The sequence below is a fragment of the Triticum dicoccoides genome, chromosome 2B (assembly GCF_002162155.2).
Source record: "Triticum dicoccoides isolate Atlit2015 ecotype Zavitan chromosome 2B, WEW_v2.0, whole genome shotgun sequence".
NCBI lineage: Eukaryota > Viridiplantae > Streptophyta > Magnoliopsida > Poales > Poaceae > Triticum > Triticum dicoccoides.
In genome coordinates this window covers 594,887,913-594,907,006 of record NC_041383.1, presented here as the reverse complement: position 1 = coordinate 594,907,006, position 19,094 = coordinate 594,887,913, and the positions used below count along the sequence as shown (strand labels likewise).

Here is a 19,094-nt window from a genome sequence, read left to right as displayed (position 1 = left end):
GCTTCTGTTTGTGTTTCATCCGTAGTCGGATGTTGCTCTTATGTATGAGATGATGTTGTATTCGTGTGGCATTGTATGCCTTTTGTATGTATCCCCATCTATTATGTAATGTTGATGTAATGATATCCACCTTGCAAAAGCGTTTCAATATGCGGGTCTATCCTTGGTGGGACCTTCGACTTCCTTTTGGATAGGGTCGCATATTGGGCGTGACACCAGCATCGGGTTAGCCAACCACTCTGGATGAAAAACTTCAATAATGAACCCGGCCGCCAAGAGCCGGGCCACTTCCTCACCAATGGCCTTATGCCTCTCTTCATTGAACTGCCGAAGAAACTATTTGACCGGCTTAAATTTTGGATCAATATTGAGAGTGTGCTCAGCGAGTTCTCTCGGTACACCCAGCATGTCAGAAGGTTTCCATGCAAAGATGTCCCGGTTCTCACGGATGAACTCGATGAGCGCGCTTTCCTATTTGGGATCCAGATTGGCACTGATACTGAACTGCTTATATGAGTCGCCTGGAACAAAATCAACAAGCTTGGTGTCATCGGCCGACTTAAACTTCATTACCGGCTCATGTTCTATGGTTGGATTTTTCAAAGACGTCATGTCTGCCGGGTCAGCATTGTCCTTGTAGAGCTTCAACTCCTCTGTTGCACAAATAGATTCAGCGTAAGCGGCATCGCCTTCCTCACATTCCAAGGCCATCTTCCTACTCCCATGCACTGTGATGGTGCCTTTATGACCCGGCATCTTGAGCTGCAAATAAAAATAACAGACGTGCCATGAACTTGGCATAAGCCGGCCGTCCAAACAGGGCGTGATACGGGCTCTTGATTTTGACCACCTCAAAGGTTAACTTCTCAGTCCTAGAATCATGCTCATCTCCAAAGGCTACCTCCAGCTTGATCTTACCCACTGGGTACGCTGACTTACCAGGGACCACTCCATGAAAAACAGTGTTGGAAGTCTTGAGATTTTTATCAGTCAAACCCATGCAACGAAAAGTCAAATAATAGAGGATATTGATGCTATTGCCTCCATCCATGAACACCTTAGTGAATTTGTATCCACCAACCTGAGGTGCCACCACCAAGGCCAAGTGACCCAGATTGTCAACCCAGGGAGGGTGATCTTCCCTACTCCATAGAATAGGCTGCTCAGACCATCTCAAATAACGAGGAACTGCCGGCTCAACAGCGTTCACAGCCCTCTTATGAAGCTTCTAGTCCCGTTTGCACAAACTGGTGGTAAACACATGATATTGCCCACTAGTCAGCTACTTTGGATTACTCTGATATCCACCCTGTTGCTGCTGACCTCCCTGGCCAGATTGCTGATTATAACCACCTTGATTACCCTTAGAGCTTTGAGAATTGGAATTTGAACCGCCGCCCAGGCCATGAAAGCCGCCGCCACCTGAGCCGCCGCCCGGCCCATGATTACCGTCGAACATGTTGGAATTCTTGAAAGCTTTCATGATTGTAGAGTCCTTCCATAGGTGAGTGGCTGGCTTCTGTGGAGTACCGTGCCTTGGACAGGGCTCATTCAGTAACTGCTCAAGCATGGGGCTTGACCCGCCGGACCGAGGAGGTGGTCTCCCCTTACATCGTTGATTGTTGCCTTGCGCATTGGTGTTAGCCACAAACTCCAAGCTACCATCAGCCTTACGTTTATTATTACCTCCTTGATTTGTCGGGTTATGCTAGGGACTCTTGGCGTTGCCGTTCTTCTTTCCCTTCCCTGTCTTTTCATCATCAGACTCGGGATCCTTGGTACTATCAGAGTCGGTGTATTTGACTAGAGCCGCCATCAGCTGGCCCATGTCATTACAATCGAGCTTGAGCTGCCCCAGCTTCATCTTCAGAGGCGTAAAATGGCAATTTTTCTCCAACATTAAGACTGCAGAGTCAGCATCCATCTTATCAGACGAATGTATTATGTCTTTGACCCGACGCACCCAATGGGTCGTGGACTCACCCTCCTCTTGCTTGCAATTAGTCAAATCCACAATTGACATGGGCTGCTTGCATGTATCTTTGAAGTTCTGAATGAACCGGGCTTTTAACTCTGCCCATGAACCGATGGAATTAGGCGGCAGCCCCTTCAACCAAGTGTGGGTCGTCCCATCCAACATCATGGTGAAGTACTTGGCCATTGCAGCGTCACTGACTTCTAGTAGCTCCATAGCCATATCATAGCTTTCAATCCACGCCCTAGGCTATAAGTCGGTCGTGTAATTAGGCACTTTTCGAGGCCCCTTGAAATCCTTGGGCAAACGCTCGTTCCGCAGAGCCGACACCAGACAAGGGACACCTCCGGTCCTAGTGGTCATGCCAACTTCAATAGAAGTCGTCGGATAAACCGTAAAAGACTGGTAAGCCGCCCGCTGAGCCGCCTGCTGAGCCGCCCGCTCAGCCTCTTGACGTATTCTGTCCTGATCAACCAAGTTAAGAGCTCCATCACGCACCGGGTCATGCCCGCCCAACTGGTCACGGCGCCGGGCGTTGCTTGAAACGACCGCTGAATCCATGTGCCTGCCATAACTCAGGCTCCGGCTTGGATGAGGGTCGAATGAATCCTATCTCGGCTATACGAGTACGCCTCCTGTTGCGCCAAAGCTGTCTGAAGAAGCTCTGTGACCCTTTGAGTTTCAACCGCCGTCGGAGAATCGCCCTCCACCGGGAGCGTCGCCAATCGTGCCGCCGCAACAATCATGTTCTCCAAAGGGTTAGAATAATGACCCGGTGGTGTTGGTACATACTGAGGTGGAGCAGTATTCATCCGGGGAGGTTCCATCATACGTGGCTGAACCAGCGTTCCAGCCCCGGGCGCTGCAATTTGGTCTATCTCCGGCGGGTTACTGGGCCCTGCATCGAGTGTACGAAAGAGGTTTCGAGGATCGTAAATCGGAGGCAGACGGGATTGAGTCTTTTGGTACCTCCTCCTCATGACCTCATTTGACGCGTTCTGATCCCTCGTGAGCTGGAAAGCCTGTGATTGAATCTGCTGAGCCTGGGCATCCAGAGTCGCCCACTCTGCGGTCATCCTGACGTTTTCCGCCGCTAGGTCTTCCTTAGCCTGCATTATATCCTGCTTTAACTGCGCCACTTCCGCATCATGTTGAGCTTGATCTGCCGGGTTGACCATGGCGGTTAATAGCGCCGCCATCTTATCCATGAGATCCATCAGCACCTGAGCCGGCGGGTGCACAGGGCCTCCTGCCCCGGTTGCCGCTGACCCGGAGGTTATCGCTGCCGCAGCCGTAGAGTTTTGAACGGATTGCGTGCCAGCCATGAAGATCCCAACTCTGCTCGGTGGCTCAAGGAGGTCCGGAATACTGCTGCCATCGGAACAACCCCCAAGCCCGCCGTCTTGCAATTGATATAATGAATCCGTCACACCCGTGGATGACTCACCATCAGAGTAGATGGCCGTCTCACCGCCGGACACAGATCCTTCAGAAAGTTCCCCTCCGTGGATGCATCCCACGAAGGCATGCTTCATGGCAGGCTGAGCCCGGGCAGGTCTCGCACGCTGAGCCGTCTCGACGAGGTCGGTGCAGATGTCCGGCTCAGGTCCCGGCTTGCCGATCTTGCCGATGAAGACGTGGATTTCGCCGAAGGGGACCGGTACCCGTACTCAATTGAGCCGGCGTCGGGGCCCTAGCCTGCGTCGTCGATGTAGAGCTTGCCGCGATGACTCTTGGTCATCCAGCCCACAACGTATCCCTTGAGCCCTTCGAAGCTGCCCTTCAAGAACTCAAATCCACTGTGCGCTGGCCCCACGGTGGGCGCCAACTGTTGTGGAATTGTCATGTCAGATGTCCTAGTGAAAGGACTTAGTCGTGGAGCCATCGCAACTAGGAAACTTAAAGGGGTTAATCGGGACAAAGGACACGGGGTTTATACTGGTTTGGCCCCTTACGGTGAAGGTAAAAGGCTACGATCCAGTTTTGAGTGGGATTTCTTATGTCTCGATTACCAGGGAGCGAAATCGCTTGACGTAGCTCTCAATCTGATCTTACTTGCCCTGAATCGCCGCTGGGTCGTCCCTTTATATACAGAGGTCAATGCCCAGCGGCTCTCAGAGTCTTGGCCGGCTCATAAACAGTGTCCGGCTCGGTCTCTGTTTATTCCTTCCTTACAACATAAGTTACATACATATGGCGGTTTGTCTCTACGGGCCTTGAATCGCCTTTGGGCTTGGGCCCTTAACTGAACCGCCATCTTCACGTGTCGTCTTGGGCTTCATATCTTGACTCGCCATAGGTATAACCCGGCCCCTCCTGGGCGGGTCATACCTAATAGTTATATCCCCAACAATCATCATATGTAGTTCTAGATGATATCGACGATGATCATCATATGTAGTTCTAGATGATATAGCCACACACACATATGTAATTCTAGATGATATCGACGATGATCATCATCCTCAAGACTGGGCGGTGGGTGTTCCTGATAGTAATTAGGATGGCCGGTTCAACACGAAGATTCTTGCCAACGAGGAATCTCTTCCACCCAACCGAGTTTAAGTGTGTGCGACCGTCCGTGTCCATGCGGTAAGTACAGGTTGTGACGGAGCCCCTTGCGGTGAGGCGTAGTCCAGCTGAGCCTTCTTCATCAAGCTCGATACCATAACTCACAGATAGGCTCTTTGCCAATTTCTGAATAAGAAAAACATATCAATTAATAAATAGCCTAGCACATACTCTTGCAAATAAGTATATATGGATTATCTACACTATTAATAGTTCCTTAGATTCTACACTAATAAGCATGTGATCGGAGTCTACACTAAAGCATATCATTGACTAGATTCCACACAACATATCATTGGACTCTACACTAAGCATATCATCAGATAATTTGCATTTGTAAGTATAACATACCATATCATGTCGATCGACCATGGTACTTGTTAGGCGGGTCACGAATGGCACCCCGACAAAGTCAGCACATGGCGGAATTATGTCCCATAGGTTGCACACCTCCTCCTCGCTCAGCCTCATTCTTTGAGCTATGATGGCTTCATGAAGTGGGTCCTCATCATCTTCATCGAGTGGGTCCTCATTATCTTCATCATCTTCCACCAGGTTGATATAAATGACAGCCGGCTTGGGTCTTTCTGCACTGAAGGAGAAGCATATCAACTCACCACCAGTAAGATGCATGCGGGCGAGGAAACATGCCCATCCATCTCCTCAAATCTGCGACATATTGCGTCCTTTCTCGACCTCCATAGTGTACGCGACCCCCGAGGAGCCTCAAATGTCACAGTGTCTCCTGTCAGCTTGTTGAATTTCAATCTCACATTGCATGGGACGATCTGTGTAAAAAAAGCAAAATGACACAATGCAGTAATGCCAACACTAAAAATAAAATAGTTGTTACATTTCATATAATTTCTTACCGCTGCATGACAAAAACTCGGCTGGAAGTAGATGTCGAACAGCTTGCCAGTTGCAAGGCTGCCGGCGCACCTTGACTTGCACAGTCGACATGGTGATGGTGGTGGTGGCGCCATTTTCCTAAAGCAAAATGAGCAAAGGATTAACGATCCACTTCACAGGAAAGAAAAACAGTAGCATGTGATATTTTTGGTTCTTCTTAAGTTATATTTTCATAGCTTACTAACACCTTCTAGAATAGAACCAACAACTAGCAAGCAAATGCCAAATCTTCCGCGAGAAGCAATTTGATTCTTCTTCCGGGAGAAGCAACTTGATTATTCTTCCGCGCGAAGCAATATCAACTAGCGTACTAAATCAACTAAATCAAAATGTTCTATAAATCAATTAAATCAACTAGCCTATTAAATCAACTTGCCTACTAAATCAACTAAATCAAAATGTTCTATAAATCAACTAGCCTACTAAATCAACTTGCCTACTAAATCAAAATGTTCTAAATCAACTAGCCTACTAAATCAACTAAATCATATGAACTAAATCAAAATGTTGCATAAGAAGGAGGGGTGACTGGAGGAGGGAGGAGAGAGTAGGACGGAGGAGGAAGGGCGGAGCGAGAAGGGGCTGGCCAGCGGCGAGTCGAGGGAGGACGGAGGAGGAGGGCGGTACCGAGTCCAGCGAGGAGGAGGAGGTGACGGCGGCACGGAGGGAGGAGGGGTAGGCGACGACGGCCGGCGGGGGAGGACTGGCGCGAGGGGGAGATCGAGTGAGTGTGAGTGTGAGTGGATCGGATAGAGGAGAGCGTGGGTGGTGGGAGATAGCTAGTTTTAGCAGTAGCGTGCTATAGGGAGAGGCGCTACTACTAAACAACCTAGCAGTAGCGCACTTCCAGTTAACGCGCTGCTGCTAGAACTAGCTTTGCAGTGGGGTCGTGGGAATTATAGCAGTAGCGCGGCTTACAAGAGGAGCGCTACTGCTTCTTTTATTTCAGCAGTGAGTTCTGCTGGAGCGCGCTACTGCTACATTGCAGCAACGCCTTATTTTGAAACGCGCTGCTGGTAAGATCCTGTGTATAGGCTTTTCCCTAGTAGTGTAGGTTTAGCCCCGATTTGGTAGGGGGAGGGGTCTATTTATAGTAGGGGGCTAGGATTAGGGTTTGGAGGGGGTTTGAGGCTGTTTCAAAGCCCTCCGATCGCGATCCGACGGTCCCGGGTGGAGGGGGTTTAGGTGGATTGCAGGTGGGCTGATTGTGGCTGCGTAGAAGGCCGTGGGCTGCGGGAGAGAAGAGTGAGAGAGGCTCGGCGACAGTTTTAGGAGATAGAAAACGTCCGACGTATTAACCAGCAACGGTGCCGCTACGGATGATGGTTGAGCTATCAAACGGACTCCGAATGCGACAAAATTTGGCAAGCGGTCTACCTACGCTATAACAAGACTGCACGCCAACTTTCACCCTATTCTGAGAACATTTTTATGCCACTTATAAAATAATATATCAGAGGTGCCGCGAGCGTGTGTGAGTGTGGGTGGACTCAGAACGGACAACGGAGAGAACTGGGAGACCCGAACGAATGCAAATTTTAAAAAACATGAGGATGCAATACACATGATGACATGGCAAAGTGAATCACGCAAGCAAATGACATGGCAAACAACGGTGAATAACTGGAAAACACCTGACGCATCGGTCTCGGGGTGTTATAGAGATGGCGGAGCAGAAATTGGAGTGAAGCGGACGAACTTCGGCACACTCCTACCTGGCGCGCCAAATGTTGGATCTTGGGATTCGGGGACCCCAGAAAGATTCGAACACTGGGGTGTGCGCGAGGAACCTCGCCAAGCCCTACCTAGCTCCACACTACCTCACGACGATGCTCCGGCGTGCTCGAGCAAAGGGAAAGACGAACTACAAACACGACAGTTTACCCAGGTTTGGGCCACCTTGCGGTGTAAAACCCTACTCCTACTTTGTGGATGGATTGCCTCGCGAGGGAGGATGAACACACGAGTACAAAGAGGGTTGATCGATCCCTCTCTATGGTGGCACTCTATCTCTACTTATGCTGGCCTTGGTCCTCTTCCCCCGAAAACACCAGGCAGGAAGGGTTGCCACAACGGCCAAATACAAAGGGGGACAAGAGTACAACTTATCTTGACTAAAGTTGGTCTTCGCCTGCCAAAGCTCTCTGCCATGACGCGCTGGTGGGCTCGGTGATGACCTTCGTCCTAGCGAGCCTGTCGTCCTGGTCTTTTTGCACCGAAGAGGCAACCTTTAGGGATCGCCTTGGTAACCGGTGAGCTGTCCTTGCTCCCTTAGCACCAAAGAGGCAAACCTCCTCGTCCGGACCTGTTGGCGCTCCTCTGGCTCCATTCGTCCCCACGCGGGTGACCCACGTGAAGGCGCGGGGTAGTGTGACTCCTTGGTTGGTTCCTTGATCCATACGACTCCTAGGAGGCCTCGGGAGATGGCCTCGGGAAGCTGCCTCGTGAGGCTACTAGCGATGCGTGACGGTGCGCGCCTCGCGAGAAGGGGGTCCACTTGAGGGCTTATCTGCGAGGCCTGAAGATGGTCCGCACGTGGGGCCCAGGTAGTGCGCCGCGCGAGGGGCCGCAGGCAAACGGGCTTGGGTACCCCCAGTCCCACGGGCCCGACGACGTGTTCAACATTTTTTCAAATGCTTGAGTAACATTTTCATGATAAAAAATTTCCATCATTTTTTCTAAACACATTGACATTTTTCAAATGCTTGGTTAACATTTTTTGAATACATAATCATTTTTTTTATAAAATTCTCGTGTGATAAGAAATTTATCTATACACATTAAAAAAATCAAATGCTTGATAAAAAAATAAAATTTTATTGATATATATTTATAATATTTTAAAGTATAAAAAGGTAAAAAAAATAAAGCAAAAAAGTAAACAGAAAACGTAGAAAAAGGAGGCTGTACCCTCCCGCGCGGCTGGGCCGGCCCATCTGGAGCTCTCCGACGCGAGGCTTCCCTCTGTCTCGCTCACAGCGAGGATCTTCAAAGCCAGGCTTTCAGGTTGCACTCCGAAAAAAAGAAAGAAAAAAAGGCCAGGCCTTCAGGAAGAAGAGAACGGACGGCCAGACGGGTCATCGCCCTCCCTAAAATTCCTAACCCTACTCCCTGAATTCCGCCGCCGGCTCACGCTCCTTCCGCCCCCAGATCCCAAATCCAATTGAAGCTCCAGTCTTCTCCGATTTGGTCGTCGATTGACCAATCGGAATCCATGGCGACAGCTGCCGTCCTTGCGAGCCGCGAGGGCAAGGGCCGCCACTATATCCCAAGCTCCGTCATACTCGACCTCTTTGGCCAAATCGGCCCCAGCCGCAACGCCACCACCGCCACGTCCAAGACGAGTACCGGCCTGCCCATCGCGGTGACTTTCTGCGCCGCCCGCCCGCCAGTCCTCTCGCACTTCTCCTTCAGCAGCGCGGCATGCCCGGAACCCGAGGGTTTGTCCCTGGCGCCCAAGGTCATCAGCGCGGATGCTGACCTCGTTCTCCTCCGCGTCCCCGTCCAACCCTTTGGCGACTCTAATCCGATGTTTAGCGACTACTTCGTCTACAGGGCGCACTCCCAAATCCCAAAGCTGGACCTGCTCCCGAAGTCTGCTCCATATTACTTTGGAGATAAGGAGATCGCCATACTGAGCTGCGGCGACGGCAAGTACGCTGTGGCCTCCCTTCAAACCTTGGGTATGTGTACCTTTAAGCTTCACGTGTACCGGTCTAGACCTGATGGCAAGCCAGGGAGTTGGACCTCCAAGCTGCTGGATGTAGAGCTGAATGTGAAGGAGCTGCCGAGGGACAACTCGTCCTCGATCTCTCTCGCATCGCAGATGCTTACGTATCATCGGACAACAAAGGTGATCACGCTTGGTGGTGCTAAAGGTACCGTTGGCTGGGTCGATCTCTGGCGAGGCATCCTTCTCTGCGACGTGCTGGAAATTAGCCCCACGCTCCGTGACGTGCCTCTGCCTTCTGTCTCTAAGAGTGATTGGAGGTTATTCCTTGACTGCTGCCCCTACTATTTCCGTGACATCATTGTCGACCAGAGCAAAAGCACTATCAAGTATGTCAAGATGAACCTGCACGGTGGTGCCTGGAGGGCCACCACATGGAGCATGCCTATCCCGGTCACTTCATTGAATGGCTGGCAATTTCAATGCTCCGCCCTGTCGACTGAGATTGATATTCCTGCTGATGTCAAAAGGCATTATAAGCTGTTGCATAAGCTCATGAGCGGAAGCGCCAACAAGGAGGGGAATGCTGCAGAGGAAGTCTTGTCCCTGGAATCTCTACGCATGGCTTACCCTACCTTGAGCATCACGGATGGTGATGATATTGTTTACTTGTTGGCCAAGGGCACCGGCATGAGGGCTATGCCGACAGTATTCTCTGTTGATCTCAGTATGCGGACTCTGCGAGGAGTGGCGAAGCTACCCAAGAGGCACCTTGGTTTTATGCGCTACTTCCTTGCCAGTGGAATCTCCAAACATATCAGGACTCCAGGTACCTCTGCTCTTTCGCCCTTGTGGCAACAACTGCTCTGGGTGTCATTTATGCCCTGTTATTTATGTACTATTAGTTGAAAACATGTTGGAAAGTCAAAGAGGGGGTGGGGTGTGTGTGTGTGTGTGTGTGTTATATTTGGATCCTTTTAGTAAGCAGGGAAGCTTGACTTCACCAATATTGTGGCAGCAGATCCACATCCAGTAAGCACTGTTCAGCCCATGCTTAGCTAATCTAGCACCATGTGGGTGTCAAAACACAGATCTGTGTTCTCGTCACAATGTCCATTGCTCTAGGATTGTCTGTGTGATGAAACTGAGATTACAACCTAGCAACTTATCACACTTGATTTAGGAGGACGAGATTGATAATGACGATGCGATGCAATGGTAGAGTAGTGCATCGACTGTTAGGGCTTCTTGCGTTCGTTGGGAAACAGAAATTAAATCTGCTGAGTTGAGAACTGTTACATGTGCTGCAGTGAATCCAGCCACAACCTTAGCATGGTTACGGCAATCTCTACAGCTTGCACAGCCTATCATCATAAATATAAAAAATTAGAGGAGAGCTAATTAGGCACATTTATTATTTACATGTACACTGAATTAGAGAGTATGAGAAACCAAAGTCCGATATTGAACTGCAGATAAAGAAAATGTACCTTTAGGTACTTTGCGGTCTTCAAGTCTTTGCAGGCACAAATGTAGTGCAACAAAACTGTTACGTCCTGACAATTGAGAAAAAATATCTATTGTTAGCTACAGGATTTAAAAAACTGATTTTTGTAATTCCTTCATTTCCTTTCTAGATAATTGTCTGAGCAGGAATCTGCCATGATGCTGCATTATAATTTCTATATATGTAGAGAAAGCAACATAACAAACACCCCATTAGGAGAAATATAGCAAGTGCATGTAGCCATACAAATACGCAAGTTTGAGACACCTAACTATTTGAGATGAGATTTTTTTTTAATAAAAATTGACATAAACTCCACACTAGTTATGGATGCTATTATCAACACCTTTTTTCTTGTTATAGTGGAATAAATGCAATGATGGTTCACTTGAAATGTTTAAACACTGGAGGGTTTTGTAAATCGTTATAATACTTGGAGTTGGACAGCATTCCACTGGAATGGACAGAAACAAATTCAAAGTCGTTTTGGACTTAAAACACAAAGACTTGGCAGTCACAACAGCCTGTGATATATTCCTTGTTTTCCTCTTGGAGTAAAATACATATACTGGATTCAGATCAGCATATGGTTCATAGAAAAATAAACTCTATAGATCATCGGGGAACTTTGTACTCCTCATCTACTTTCTGAAATATCATCTTAGCTCTCCAAGTTTTTTTTGAGATAATTGGCAGCAGCCTTTTATTATTCATACATACATAAGCTTGTTCATTACAGATAATGGTTCTGATTACATCAGGAGTCTCATTAAACCAACATGATCTAAAATCATATTCTGTCGACTTACCAAGAGTGTAGCCACATTACATGAATGATTAACATTGATAAAATTACAAGATATAAACTTTGTTGCCCAGTTTTTGATATCATGGACTATTGCTACTGTAGGGGGACCTGTCCAATTTTGATTCTTTAATCTTGTTGATCAGCGACAAACAATCAGAAGCCACCATGATTCTCTGCATACCTCTGTCTAGGGCCATGACTTCTGCAACTTAAGGATTTTGAATTCGAGCAAAGTAGCCGCTGCTTGCCGCATGCACCATCACCTGATGATCACGAATCACCATGCCAAATCCCGCTCTTGTAGACTGAGAAAAGTTTGTTGCATCGACGTTGACAAGCATTGACCCTTCCGGCGGCAGAGACCAATTTTGGTTTTACTTTAGGGACTCACGCCTGATGAAGGTTGCCGAACTGAAAAAAGCGCAAATTGATGAACTCAATGTAGGCTTTGATTTTTCCCGCAACATGAAGTGGATGAATTAAGGCTTCACCATTACGGTAGGCATTTCTATGCTCCCAGATATGCCAAATTGCCATGGCAAAAACCATGGCATGAAAATCAGTAGCATTTATAATCCATGATAATATCCATTGCATAATATGGGTAATGCTTTTCAGCTTAAGGCAAATTCCATAATCTTTGTTAAGTTCTTTCTAGATTTCTTTAACATGGTGAAAATGCAAAAAAAAGTGTTCAACAGTTTCCTCCCTATTGCAAAGTTAGCAGTTGATAGCCTGTAGGGAGACAATCATGAGCCAACCTCCATAATACTACTTCCATTTTATTAGGACACTGAATTGCCCACAATTTCTTCCACATTTTCTCCAATGGTTTCTGTTCGGATGTGGAACTTTTGGCATCTGCGCTCTGCTCTCTCCAGAAGTTCATCGTTCTAGCTCAGGTTATAGGTTGATCTGACAGTGTAGATGCCATTCTTTGTGTGAGGCCATGAGGCAAAATCCACACAGCACACCGACGTAGCCGACTAGGTTTGTGTAACTCTTGGGGCACTGGTATCTTACTTATATAAGCCTGGACTGACCTAGACGATAGACAAGATACAATCTCTTGGTAATACCTGTACTTTTTACCTTGTAAGGAGAGCCTGAACCTGGGTAAATCCGGTTTCCTGTCCCCCCTTCGATTGCGCACCTCTTTAGGATACCCTACCAAGGGATCTGCCTAAATCAGCTCCGACAGTGATGGCCCATACAGGCTCTGCGTGTTGAATTTTTTGACCCACCCACCAGCCACTTGTAGGCCAATGTGGAAGACCTCACCAACGTCCTCGAAGAGATCGAGGAGTACGAAGACCCCAACAGGGAGATGGGCGTGTAGGCGGATAGCCGCCTTCCAGCCCTAGCGCCTCTTCGTCCGTGGCAGGAGACTTTGGTCCAGTCCAGCTACATGGTGGACATGCTGTGTCACGGCCCGGCTGATTGCCGCGCAGGTTGTAGTCGTGATTGGTAGGAGGACGAGGGCGAGCACCTCGCTTGCCTATGGTTGGAGAAGGGGGTGAGGAGGGGCGCCGTGACGCAGGAGCAAGGGAGGAGAGGTTGTAGGATATTCTCTGCTTGCGTTTATTGATCCAAGGGCTGGCTATATATAGCCTAATTACAAGACCAGACTAAGACTCCTATTACAATTGGGTGTTGGCAGGGTAACCTTCTTCGGGACTAAACCTTTCCAACTAATACCCAAACTCCTAATCTAAAAAGACTAATTAAACTAGGACGTATCTTTAGGCAGGTGCAGGGCCGGCCCGTGCAGGTCCCTTGCGCCTATAGGGCTGGCCCCACATGACATCTTCTCCTCCATTCTGAAACAGCTCGTCCTCGAGCTGGAAGCTTGGATAACGTTCGCGGAAGGTTGTAACATCCTCCCATGAAGCAGCAGACGCCGGCTGGCCCTCCCAGTGAATGAGCACCTGCTGGATACCGCGGGCAATACGAGCACGCAATGCTTGGATAGGGGTTGGATGTACTCGACCCTGAAACATAGGTGGAAGCATCGGCGGAACTTCCGGCGGTGGGCCATGGTACTTCTTCAGGACCCCGACATGGAAAACATTGTGAATGCGGGCGCGTGGGGGCAGCTCCAAACGGTAAGCAACTGTATCGATTTTAGCGAGGACTTTGAAAGGCCCATAATATTTGGGAGCCAATTTCCCTTTGGCGCCTACTCTAAGGAATGCCGCCGGCTGGTGCTGAAGACGGAGCCAAACCCACTCTCCAACATCAAAAGAAAGGGCCCGATGCTTATCATCATAGGAATGCTTGTATTGTTGTGCTGCCTGAAGGAGACGCTCACGGATGTCGTGTAAGAACTAATCGCGGTCGACGATCTGCCGTTCCACCGCCTGATTGCGAATCTCGCCCGGCGTATAGTCCCGGAATGAGGGAGGATCCCGGCCATAAACCACCCTGAAAGGCGTGTCCTTCAACGCTGAGTGGTACGAAGTGTTGTAGCAGTACTCCGCCCAAGGCAACCATTAGAGCCATTGCCGTGGGCGATCTCCAGTTATGCAACGAAGGTACATGGTGATGACGCGATTGACGGCCTCAGATTGCCCATCAGACTGCGGATGGAATGCCGAACTCATGTGCAAGCGTGTCCCTGCGGCGGCAAACAGAGCCTTCCAAAAGCCCGAAGTGAAAACCACATCCTTGTCCGAAACGATGGATGTGGGAAACCCATGAAGTCGGACAATGTTGGAGAAGAAGGCTTTAGCAACAGACTCCGCAGTGTACGGATGCGCCAAGGGGATGAAATGCGCATACTTGGAGAAACGGTCCACAACGGTCAGTATCACACTTTTGCCGCCCACCTTCGGAAGTGCCTCAATGAAATCCATGGAGATGTCTTCCCACACACGAGAGGGCACTGTCAAGGGCTGCAATAAGCCGGCTGGATGAAGCTGCTCCGTCTTGTTGCGTTGACAAACCTGATAAGCACGAATATACTACTGAAGTGCGGCCCTTGCTTGCGGCAGATGGAAATCCCGGCGAAGACGATGAAGTGACTTCTGGATACCTTCATGGCCTGCATCATGGGCTGCAGCTAGGACCTCCCCGAGCAGCGGCGACGCGGGTGGCACATAAGCCCGCTGTTGGAAGGTAACAACACCATCAACGAGAGCCCAAGGCTGTCCTAACTCACCAGATTCTAGTTGTTCCCGGAAAGTGACGAGCGCCGGGTCCGTGTGTGCAGCCTGACGGAGAGCTTCAAACAGATCAAAAGAAGGCCCGGATATGGCGAGTGCCTGGCCGGCAGGAGCATCACGGCGAGAAAGAGCATCGGCGACGATGTTTTGGCGACTCGGTTTATATTCCACCGTGAAGTTGAACCCCAACAGTTTACCTACCCAATGATGCCATGGAATGGTAGCGAGGCATTGGTCCAGCAAAAACTTTATGCTGTAGTGGTCAGTTTTGACGACGAACGCACGTCCCCAAAGATAGGGCAGCCAGTGGCGCATGGCGTGCACCAGACCAATGAGCTCCCGCTCATAAGCGGCGAGAGAAGCATGACGCGGAGCGATGGTTTTGCTGAAATAGGCAATGGGGCTGCCACCTTGATGCAGGGCTGCCCCGAAACCAGATCCAGATGCATCACACTCCACGATGAATGAAACAGCAAAATCCGGCAACTGAAGCACAGGGGCTGTGGTAAGAGCTTTCTTGAGGGCTTCAAAGGCAATAGTCGCTGCAGGCGTCCAAAGAAATCCGTCTTTCTTGAGGAGTGCCGTGAGGGGAGCTGCAATGGTGCCAAAATCCCAGATGAACTTGCGGTAATATCCTGCCAGTCCTAAGAAACCACGCACAGCGCGGACGGTGCGCGGAACCGGCCAGTCTACCATGGCAAGAACCTTGTCGCTGTCCATGGCAACTCCTGCAGCGGAGATGACGTGTCCCAGATAAGCCATGGTTTCCTCCCCAAAGGAGCACTTGGAGCGCTTGAGAAACAGTTGATGTGTGCGCATAGCCTCCAAAACGAGCTTGACATGACATAGGTGATCTGACCAGGACGAGTTGTAGATCAATATATCATCGAAGAACACAAGCACAAACCGACGAAGGTAGTGACGGAGGACGTCGTTCATGAGTGCTTGGAACGTCGCTGGGGCATTTGTCAAACCAAAGGCCATCACTACAAACTCAAAGAGGCCCTCATGTGTGCGGAAGGCCGTCTTGTGGATATCCTCAGGGGCCATCCGAAGATCCAGTTTGGTGAAAAAGCGGGCGCCCTTGAGTTCATCCAGAAGTTCATCGACAACAGGAATTGGAAACTTGTCCTTGATGGTGACAAGGTTGAGACCACGGTAGTCGATACAGAAACGCCAAGTCCCGTCGGCCTTTCTGACGAGTAGAACGGGGGATGAAAATGCAGAAGAACTAGGACGGATCAGACCGCGAGCCAGCATCTCTGAACATTGGCGCTCCAGTTCATCTTTTTGAATCGTTGGGTAGCGGTAGGCACGGACAGCAACCGGCGGTGTCCCGGGAATAAGATGAATATGATGGTCATGTGCGCGCTGCGGCGGCAGGCCCTGTGGGTCGGCGAAAACATCGGTGAAAGTGGCCAGCAGGCTATCCAGAAGTTCCTTGCCTTCGCACGCGTGTAGGTGGGCAGGACGTCCGAGGGAGCCGAGCCCCGACCACTCCACACGGTGATCCGAGTGCCAAAACGACATCCACTGCGTAGTGAAATCCCAGAGAATTGGCCCAAGAGTTTTGACGAATTGTGTACCGAGGACGATGTCGAACCCGCCCAATGGAATGGCATGCAGATCAACAACGAAACGCTCCTTGTCAATGGTGATCGCAGCCTGCTGAAGGAGTCCCCGACAGGTCACCTTATCGCCATTAGCGACCGTGATTCCCAAACGACGATTGGAGGAGAAAGGCAGCCCGACGATGGTGGCCAGCTCTTCGTGGATGAAGTTATGAGTGCTGCCTGAATCAAGCAAGGCGACCAAGTCACGGTCCCCGATGCGAAGAGTGACCTGCATTGTGTCGCTGGTGGGAATTCCGGTAACAGCCAAGAGTGAGATTTGTGCTTCCTGGAAATCCTCAAACTGCTCCTCTTCGGCGTCGGCGGATTGAATGTAGAACAGTCGTTTGCAGTGATGGCCCCGCGCGAACTTCTCGTCACAATTGAAGCAGAGACCCTTAGCGCGCCGTTCATCCATCTCGGCGGGCGTGAGTCTTTTAAAGACGAGCACGGGCGTGGGGTTGGAGGAGTTCGGCAAGGCCGGAGTAGGTGCAGCCATGGGGCGGAGTGGACGGCTGGGCTGGCCCGGAGTGGTCGCGGTGCTGGTGACAGTATTGAGGTGCTCAAAGGAGATTGCTAAGTCCATAGCTGCGTCCAAAGTCGCCGGTTTCAGCATCTCGACCTGAGTTTTCATAGGCTCGCCCAAGTTGTTGGTGAAGATATCCCGCTCATCGTCGTCAGCAATGGGGCGCACTCGAGAGAGATTCTCTAGAAAGCGCTTGGAATATTCTGCCACGGTGTCGGAGCGGCGGGTGGAGATCAGCTCGCCAAAGGGGTTGGCGCGGGTCGGCGGTCTGAAGTGGTTGGCGATCAGTTTTTGAAACTCGGTCCAGGACGGCCGCGGGCCCAGCTTAGTCTTGAGGTGGCCATACCATAATGCGGCGACATCGGTGAGGTGGTATGAGGCGAGCCAAGTCTTATTCGACACCGGCGTTCGCTGCCCGAGGAAGAAGAGATTGCAACGTGTCAGCCATGGCCGTGGATCGCTGGCCCCGTCAAAGAGGGGAAAATCAATCTTGTAGAGGCGCGGAGCCCTATCCCCTGGATCGGCCGGGGCCCCGGTGTGGGATGGCGCATCTGGGGGCCGCAGGAGCCCAGTACCACCCAATTGAGGTGTGCCCTTGCCTTCCAGCCGAAGGAGGGCCAGGTTTTGCGCGCTCTGCTGCTGTGACGTGTCCGCCAGCTGGTCCTTGAGGGTTTTGAGTGTCGCGGCGATGGACTGGAGGGTGGCGCGGTCCTCAGCACGCTCTGTCCGAGCAGTGTGGTTCTCCTCCGAGAGGCTGTTCAAAGTGGCGACCACGGCCTCATGATCCTCGTGCTGTTTGGTTGCGAGGTCTGCTAGGGTTTGCGGTAGAGGCGCCGGCGCCGGTGGCGGAGATATGGCCACTGGGATCGACGAGGAAGCTGATACCAAGTTGTCACGGCCCGGCTGATAGCCGCGCAGGTTGTAGTCGTGGTTGGTAGGAGGACGAGGGCGAGGCCCTCGCTTGCCTATGGTTGGAGAAGGGGTTGAGGAGGGGCGCAGGAGCAAGGGAGGAGAGGTTGTAGGATATTCTCTGCTTGGGTTTATTGATCCAAGGGCTGGCTATATATAGCCTAATTACAAGACCAGACTAAGACTCCTATTACAATTGGGTGTTGGCAGGGTAACCTTCTTCGGGACTAAACCTTTCCAACTAATACCCAGACTCCTAATCTAAAAAGACTATAATTAAACTAGGACATATCTTTAGGCAGGTGCAGGGCTGGCCCGTGCAGGTCCCTTACGCCTATAGGGCTGGCCCCACATGACATGCTGGCACCATGCCAGGAGGAAACGACGAGGTAGCGGAATTCAGCGATAGACATTGAAGCAATTGCGGATAGAGCCTGGAGGACGAAGCACATTAGTCAGTCTGGGTGAAAGTGTTGGCAGCTCTGGCCAATGTTTCCTGGAGAGGAGGGCAGTCTACCTGAACGTAGTCGAGGGCCTGTTCCTGTCTTGCCATCCCATTGGAAAGACCATACTGACGGCAGAAAAGGTTGCCCTAGCTCTCCAGAGCAGAAAACGGGCCAGGCCATCGAGAACACCGGATCCGGAGTCCTATCGCATGCTGCTTGGCCCAGTTTCATAGTCTTTGGACTTCCTTGAAAGTAGACGCAAGTTGTTGTGCACAAAAACCAAATCCTCAGCTCGTTCAGGAATCAACCTATTTCTCTTATAGCGTGTTTGGTTCGGTGGAATTGGAGAGAGGGAATGGGAGTTTGAGGCTTAGATAGTTTTATTCCTTTGTTTGTTTAGGTGGAATGGGAATTCAACAGGGAAGTGGAAGGGGAATTCACGTGTAAAAGTCCCACTTATCTATTACCTGGGGGAGGGCTGGTAATTGAGACGGGGAAAGGGAATTAGAGTTAAACTCCCATTCCCCTTCCGTTCGTTTGCCAAACAGGTGATTAGGACTATGGGCGAAAGAATATGTGCTCCAATTCTCTCACAGAAAGGCGACGATGCTGGCTGCCCAAGTAGCTTCAAGGCTAAATCTTTTAACTCTGGGGTGTGCACTCAATAAGTACCCCACCATTGCTTTGGATCAAAATGACCTCTATCATCTGTTGCTTCTGGATCTTCAAAGGCATTCATACAAAGAGAGAAATCAGAAAACTGTTTCTTCACTTTCCTTGTGTCATCTGGGTTTGTAAAAAACTGCTGAAGAAATTTGTTCCTGTTTTCAGTAACTTCAGCATCATTATGGGGGCTGACATGACCAGGAGCTTCCTCAATTCAGCTTGAAGTGTAGTGCTGTGGGTTCATAGAGTGTGAGAGGGGTGTAACTCTTGGTCCATCAAGCTATCAAGATGTTATGAAATAGCATCATGAAAGGGTGTTTCTTTTCAGAG

At 50.2% G+C, this 19,094-nt stretch overlaps 1 protein-coding gene across 1 annotated transcript in view; it reads left to right on the top strand.

Moving 5' to 3' along the window:
• The first annotated feature begins 8,500 nt into the window (after nt 1–8,500).
• LOC119365071 overlaps nt 8,501–19,094 on the top strand; it is a 14,690-nt gene continuing 4,096 nt past the window's right edge. The window contains exon 1 of the mRNA XM_037630658.1: nt 8,501–9,957. Within this exon, the coding sequence (XP_037486555.1) occupies nt 8,673–9,957 (1,285 nt within the window). The 5' untranslated portion in view covers nt 8,501–8,672. The remainder of the gene's footprint in view (nt 9,958–19,094) is intronic.